At 40.3% G+C, this 8,154-nt stretch overlaps 1 protein-coding gene across 2 annotated transcripts; it reads left to right on the top strand.

The window, feature by feature from the left end:
- The first annotated feature begins 292 nt into the window (after positions 1-292).
- LOC121540438 lies at positions 293-7,913 on the top strand. Of its 2 annotated transcripts, none has more exons than XM_041849310.2 (3): positions 293-494; positions 4,853-4,952; positions 6,727-7,913. In XM_041849310.2, exons 1-3 carry the CDS (start codon positions 357-359, stop codon positions 7,563-7,565), a joined length of 1,077 nt encoding a protein of 358 aa, XP_041705244.1. In that variant the 5' UTR covers positions 293-356; the 3' UTR covers positions 7,566-7,913. The 2 variants fall into 2 exon arrangements, with proteins under 2 accessions (XP_041705244.1, XP_041705243.1); XM_041849309.2 differs by having other exon boundaries at positions 293-2,250.
- The last annotated feature ends 241 nt before the right edge of the window (positions 7,914-8,154 follow it).

Genomic DNA, 8,154 nt, shown 5'->3' with positions numbered 1-8,154 from the left:
TAAAGAAAATTAAAGTATAGTTCAGTACAGTAGAGTACAGTAGAGTATAGTACAGTATAATGTACTGTAATGTACCCTCCTGAATGTACTCTACTGATTTTAAACTGTACTGTATTGTATTGTACTTGACTGACTTAAACTGTACTGTACTGTACTCTTCTGAATTAAACTCTACCGCACTCTGCTGTACTCTACTCTACTGAATTCAACTCTACTGTCCTGTACCATACTGTACTGTACTGTACTCTACTGTGCTGACCTGGGCTGTACTGTACTGTACTGTTCTGTTCAAACTTGTGAAACATAGCCTAGATGTCTATGATTCGTTCAGATTTGGTCTATTCCGGACCAACCAAATGTGTACTTGTGTAGGGGCGGAACACATTAGAATAATACCCAGCATGCTTTGCAAGTGTTTGTTTTTACATTTACATTTTGGTCATTCAGCAGACACTCTTATGCAGAGCAACTTACAGCGAGTGCATACAACTAAGGTAGGTAAAACAACAACATATCAGTCATAACAACATACAAATATTTTTGTAACCGTTACTGAGAATGCTACTGTAGTTGAAGTGATCTGTTGGTTTATTTTATATGCTTGAACATGAATGTCATTACTGTCAGTTTTAAGGTTTTACAAAATGCTGACATAAGTGCATGTGACACTTATACAATAAGAAATACTCTATGTTTCAATCTTCAGTGATATTACAAGGATAAACATTTTTTATTGTGATTTACTGCTTCATAGAGAACATATATGCAATAGAATCAATGACCAGAACATTTTTATTTTGCTTACTGGGTAGTCATTGAATACTGATGTCTATATTATTGCAAAACATATTCTACAATAAGCAGAATCCTTGGCCTCAGTTTTATGCAGAGGAATTAAAAGAAACATTCTGAATATTCTTAACTCCATTAAGACAAAAACCTGAATAATTCAAGAGCAGTTATGACTGAGGGAGTAAAGATAACTGCCAGGTACTGCAAATGGGAAAATATATTTCGTTTCACTTTCCTCTCAGCTCTGTGGTGACACCATACTCTCCAAAGAGAGCTCTGCTCGAGCTCCCTGAGGCGTGTCCAATGTGTAATTAACATCTACATTGTGCCTAATTTCTCTGTCATGTCTAAACTCACCTTGGTGTGAAAACAGTTTAACCGCCCTTCTCAGCTCACCTATGTCAAAAGTAATGTATTACACTGTGTTTAATTTACACATCATTTTAGTGTTTACATGGTGTGTCACATAAACTGGAAAAGGGGGTGTAATTATTGCTTCATTATGAAAATTATGTAATATTCAATATTTGTTTTGGAAAGTTTGGACATACAAATCACTCATATTAGGTCACAAAAAAATTATGACATTAGTACATAATCAATTTGATATAGGGAAGACTAAAATCAACTAAATTGGGAAATACCTTAACTTATCCAACTAGCAGTGTTTACTGTCAAGTGCATGCGGCTCTGTGGAAACATTCCAAATGTTAACAGGAGGGGTTAACCTGGATTCAATGTCAAATTGATGACGTTGAAGATGTATCGAGATTTGCACAGTTGGGAAGTCCAATCAAATGTGGTGTGGTCTGCTGTCTCAAGGTAGGGCAGGTAGGCTACAGGCTGTGGTGTGAGCAAACATATCCTACAACAGTAAGTGTCTCACAAGCCAGTGCGCCTCGCCTCTGTTCTCCGAAACAACTCTGTCAAACGTCAGAGAACAGCTGAGAGCTTAACGTTTCAAAAGTCTGGCGGTTTCAAAAGTCTCCTCTCCCTGCTCAGAGGAAACGGAACGGTGCGCTTCTACAACGTGAACAACTTTTAAAGTGGGAAATACAGCACTGCAACACACTGCAACAGCGTGGAAGGCATTTGTCATAGATGTCCACTCACTTGGAAAGAGGCCTACAGATAGAGAAGACCAAACGTAATGCGCTGAAACTCGAATTTGATGAGGAGATTGATGTGGAGAGTCTTGACGGATGCCTGCCTGAGGTGCGGCACGGCGGCGCGGAGAAAGGAGCGAAGGTGGCCGCGGAGCAGACGGCGATGCAGCGCAAAATGACCCGCAGCCCCAAATGCGCCCGCTGTCGGAACCACGGCGTCGTGTCTTGTCTCAAAGGCCACAAGCGCTTCTGTCGCTGGCGTGACTGCCAGTGCGCGAACTGTATGCTCGTGGTGGAGCGGCAGCGGGTGATGGCTGCGCAAGTTGCCCTGCGGAGACAACAGGCGACAGAGGTGAGCCACTCGGCAGGGACATCCGACTTTTACTGGCGGGATAGAATTTAAGAAAGATCATTATTATATAATGTAGGACAAAATGCTGTATGTAAATGTTTTGTAACTTGTGTAGGTCTATTGGATGACGATGTAATTACATATTGAATATAGGTCAGGTAAGACTACTCCTGTGAGCAAGGCCAGCCCTAAGCGAAATTTGGTTGAAAATGCTGAAATGGGCTAATTGAGTGACTGTCAGTGACTGACATAACAAGAGAAAAACTGCTGATGAACAACCACATTTTGAAATTGCACCTTGTGTATTGTCCTATTCTAACTCTCAACAGTAAGTTGAGACCCCGATTGAGTTCCTAAAACAATATATATATATATATATATATATCGGGCCGGCCTTGCCAGTGCATCATGCACTTGTTCCTTTTTGTCTACATTTGCTCGGAAAGACAAATGCGGAAATGGAAACAGTTCATTGCCATATTCCATATTCAATGTAAAAAAATATATAGTTTGATATTCTCTTAGAAAGTGTGTAGGATTAATAAGCAAATTAATATGCATTGCTCCTTTCCTTTTGTGATAATGAAAACAAAAAACTATATTGCTCAGTTTCACATAAAAACCATAGGCTGTTTTTGCTTTACATTTCTGGATAGGTAATGTTATTAACATTTTATTTAATTTAAGTTATTCCACTCATAAAACTAATTTGTTAACACTTAAAAGCATTTTATCATAGGAATTATAGGCCTTACACCAGGAAAACTAACATGTCATTATTCTGTAACAAACTTACCTATAATACATTACATATTATATAGGCTATGACGGTACACCTACCATGTACTGTACTTGACTGTATTTACTGCTCTAGTGTAATAAGTTATATTGCCTTAATTAATTTCCCCATGGGGTTAATGCATACAGTGCTTTCAGAAAATATTCAAACCCCTTGACTTATTCCACATTTTGTTGTGTTACAGCCTGATTTCAAAATGGGTAATACAAATATATATATATAATCTCACCCATATACAGACAATGCCCCATAATGACAAAGTGAAAGCATGTTTTTAGATTTTTGTGCAAATGTATTGAAATTAAAAATACATAAATATCTCATTTACATAAGTATTCACACCCCTGAGTCAATACTTTGTAGAAGCACCTTTGGTGGCGATTACAGCTTTGAGTCATCTTGAGTATGTCTGTATCAGCTTTGCCCATCTGGATTTGGGGATTTTCTCCCATTCTTCCTTGCAGATTTTCCTTAAGCTCTGTTAAGTTAGATGAGGAGCGGCGGTGACCAGACATCTTCAAGTATTTCCACAGATTTTCAATGGGATTCAAGTCAGGGCTTTGTCTGGGCCACTCAAGGACTTTCACATTCTTGTTCTGAAGCAATTCCAGCGTTGCTTTGGCTGTATGCTTGAGGTTATTGTCCTGTTGAAACATAAATCTTTACCCCAGTCTAAAGTTGTTTGCAGTATGAAGCATGTTCCCATCAAGGATTTGCCTGTATTTGGCTCCATTCATTGTTCCCTCTATCCTTACCAGTCTCCAAGTCCCTGCCACTGAAAAGTACCCCCATAGCATGATGCTGCCACCACCATGCTTCATGGTAGGGATGGTGTTAGACAGGTGATGAGCTGTGCCTGGATTTCTCCAGACATAGCGCTTTGCATTCAGGCCAAATAGTAGCATTTTTGTCTCTTCAGACCACAGAATCTTTTACCTTATGATCTCAGAGTCTTTCACGTGCCTTTTTGCAAACTCCAGGCGTGCTGTCATGTGCCCTTTTCTCAGGAGTGAATTCCGTCTGGCCACTCTCCCATAAAACCCAGATTGGTGAAGTGCTTTAGAGACTGTTGTCCATCTGGCAGGTTCTCCTATCTCAGCCTAGGAACTCTGTATTTCTGTCAGAGTGGTCATTGGTGGTCCCTGAGTGGTCCCTGACCAAGGCCCTTCTTGCCCGGTTGCTCAGTTTGGTCGGACGGCCAGCTCTAGGCAGAGTCTGGGTAGCTCCATATTTTTTCAATTTCCCAATGATGGAGACTACTGTGGTCTTGGAAATTGTTAAATACCCTTCCCCAGATACTGTATATGCCTCATCACAATTCGATCTTGGAGATCTACGGACAGTTCCTTGGACTTCATGGTATAGTTTCTGCTCTGACATACACTGTCAACTGTGGGACCTTATATAGACAGGTTTGTTTCTTTCTAAATAATGTCCAAACAACTGAATTGGCCACTGGTGGATTCCAATAAAGTTGCAGTGACATCTCAAGAATGATTAAAGGAAATGGGATGCACCTGAGCTCAATTTGGAGAGTCATAGCAAAGGGGTGTGAACAATTATGTAAATTAAATATGTATGTATTTCATTTGCAATACATTGTAAAAAGATTCTAAAAACATGTTTTCATTTTGTCATTAGGGGGTATTGTGTGTAGATGGGTGAGAAATATATTTAATATATTTAAAATTCAGGCTGTTTCACAACAAAATGTGGAATAAGTCAAGGGGTATGAACACTTTCTGAAGGCACTGTATGTCAATATATTTTAATGTATGTGACTTTTACCCCGTTCCTCTGCAGGGTAAGAAAGGGGTCAGGGGAGCAGCTGCACCGTTCCGTCGCACCGCTTATCAGCGCTACACCAGAGCACCTAGCATCTTAGCAAAGAGTATCCTAGAGGGTACGTATCAGTGATAGACCAGAGCACCTACTGTAACAACCTAGCTATCAGTAGCCTATGCTATACAGTGCCTTAAGAAAGTATTCACACCCCTTGACTTTTTCCACATTTTGTTGTGTTACAAAGTGGGACTAAAATTGATTTAATAGTACTTTTTTTTCAACGATCTACACAAAATACTCAAAGTGGACAAAAATGATAAACATTTGTAAAACATGTATAGAAAATAAAACACTACTATATCTTCATTAGATAAGTATTCAACCTCCTGGGTCAATACATGTTAGAATCCCCTTTGGCAACGATTACAGCTGTGAGTCTTTCTGGGTAAGTCTAAGTGCTTTCCACACCTGGTTTTTGTGTGAAATCCCTGAGTGGTTTCCTTCCTCTCCGGCAACTGAGTTAGGAAGGATGCCTGTATTTTTGTAGTGACTGGGTGTATTGATACTCCATCCAAAGTGTAATTAATAACTTCATGCTCAAGTTATTAACAGCTAATTTGCTGTGATTCTGGCTGCAGAGGTCGTGACTGTGTTAGCCGTAGCTAGCTGGCTAGCTAGCAAGCAGGGGATAAGAACGTGGCCAGCGAGCTTTGCAATGGGACATAAAGAACGAACGACTGGGTCACGTCCGTAAATATCAAACTAATCTAACGAACGACTGGGCAACCAAAAGATGAGAAAGTATGAATTTGCTTAAAAAAATGAAAATATCTACAAATAAATATATATATTTCTACCGGTAAATGTGTGCTTTCATATTGTTTTCTTTGTCAACTGTGGTATACATTACATTACCTTGAAAAAATGAACTCCGCAAAGGGACTCGACTCTGCCTCGTTCCGCTGCGTTGTCCATTATTTCCAAGGTAATATACAGAATGTCGGCGTTTATCCCTTACTTATATACAATACATCACAGAAGACTGAAATATAACAACGCCGTTTGACATAGAAACACCAGATTTTCGGCAGTAAATATTTTTCATTTTTTAAAATGAATTATGAAATTATGAAAATATAGAGTGAGTCATGCAACTTATTATGTGACTTGTTAAGCACATTTTTACTCCTGAACTTATTTAGGCTTGCCATAACTAAGGGGTTGAATACTTATTGGCTTAAGACGTTTCAGCTTTTTAAAAAAAAGTATAATTTGTAAACATTATTGGGTATTGTGTGTAGGCCAGTGACAAAAATAATCTATTTAATCAATTTGAAATTCAGGCTGTAGCACATCAAAATGTGGAAAAAGTTAAGGGGTGTAAATACTTTATGAAGGCACTGTAGATGAGAGGATAACAGTTCATTAGCATCTAGCTCATTACCCCATCTCCTGTCTCAGACCAGACAGTAGGCTACATCACACGGGATAAGTCAGTAATTACACTGCCTGTTTCGTCTATAGGGATTAGATCTGTTTGTATTTTATTTATGGTAATTGAAATTATGCAAATATGGGGTATGGAATTACAAGCTGTGTTTACCAGCGAGCGGTTGGGAGACAAAATGATGAGGTCGTGTTACCTCTACTTTCCCATGAGTACGCACATGAACAGGTACACACACCATAGCAATGTCATCACAGCTGTGTTTAGAGCACCTACCTTGGCTTTATGAATTTCAACTTCATTCACCTAAATAAAGTTGGTAAATTAATGTGTTCATTGTTTAACTTCCTATACTGTAGATTTAAGTTATTATAGTTAAACAGAAAGTGTTCTCAGGTCATCATTATACAGCTAAATGACATCAGTGTTGTATATTTCCCTATAGGGTACAAACTCCCTGTGGCGGAGGACGGCCCCTGGTCCAAGCGACGTCACTTCCCCTCTGTCAGTGCCAGGATGAGGAAGAGGAGGGCATTTGCTGATAAGGAGCTGGAGAGTGTGATGCTGGAGAGAGAGCTGAGACAGAGAGAGCTGGAGGACATATCAGGTCTCACCCTGCTTCACCACCCGGCCCTGGCAGTGATGCCCGCCTCCCCCCACCACTGCTGCCCACTCAAGGACCCTGGGGCATCCGCCTACGCGCCTGTGTACAAATACAAACCGGGCCCTGTGCTGTATGAGTGTGACTTCCACTGCTACCAGGAAGAGCTCAAGGCCAGATCAGCAGATAGTGGTTATGATTATGGTCAGTTCATGTCAAAGTGTAACTCTAATTCTGGGGTTCTGGAACACATGGAGCGAGCCAGGGAGAGAGCACTGGAGAGCTGGGAGTGTTCCGGGAAAAGGGAGAGCTGTCAAGAGCCGTTACTCCTGCCCTCACTACAACTCCAACAGTGGGGGAGTAGTTATTCTGATGGCTCAGCTGATCTGGACAAGGATAAGGCCGTGCCAAAATGGGTCAAAGACGATCCAACAGTTCCAATGGCCATCATGCCAAAAACAGCCGTCACACACTCTGACTCTCCCTCTGAGCCAAAGCATGTGTTTCGGGGAGAGGTAGAACCCTACAAACCCAGCAGGTTCCCAGAGCCTCACTTCCTCACACCCAAGGACTGGTCAGCAGGGGGGACTAGGCATCATGACAAACCTCAGATCAACTCAATGAAACCCACAGTGGTGAGGCGGCCATTACCGTTCTCAGTGGAGGCATTGCTGAGGGCCTGAGGAACTCATGTCCATAAGTGTATTTTCTATAACAACACTGGTTACTGTAAAATGCATAACTAGTGAAATACTGTATTTAAGAAAATATGTGTACCCAAATCTATTTCAGTATTTAGTAAAAAGAAATGTGCTCAGCATTTTTCAAAGGATTGTAAGATATTGTATTTTTAGAGCACAAGATACATGTATACAGTGGGATCTGAAATTATTGACACCCTTGATAAAGATGAGCAATAGTGACTGTTGTATAAAGTAAATAATTAAAATACTGGGCTATAATGTGCCTTCAGAAAGTGTTCATACCCATACCCCTTGACTTTTTCCACATTTTGTTGTGTTACAGCCTGAATTCAAAATGGATTTAATTGTTTTGTTTTTCTTCTCACCCAATACCCCATAATGACAAAATGAAACGTATTGAAAATGAAATTCAGAAATATCTCATTTACATAAGTATCCACGCGCTATGACACTCCAAATTGAGCTCAGGTGCATCCAATTTCCTTTGATCATCCCTCATCACTCATCACTACACTTGATTGGAGTCCACCTGTGGCCAACTCAATTGTTTGGACATGATTTAGTAAGA

The sequence above is a fragment of the Coregonus clupeaformis genome, chromosome 26 (genome assembly GCF_020615455.1).
Source record: "Coregonus clupeaformis isolate EN_2021a chromosome 26, ASM2061545v1, whole genome shotgun sequence".
In the NCBI taxonomy this organism is placed as follows: Eukaryota; Metazoa; Chordata; class Actinopteri; order Salmoniformes; family Salmonidae; genus Coregonus; species Coregonus clupeaformis.
This window is presented reverse-complemented; position numbering and strand designations above follow the sequence as displayed.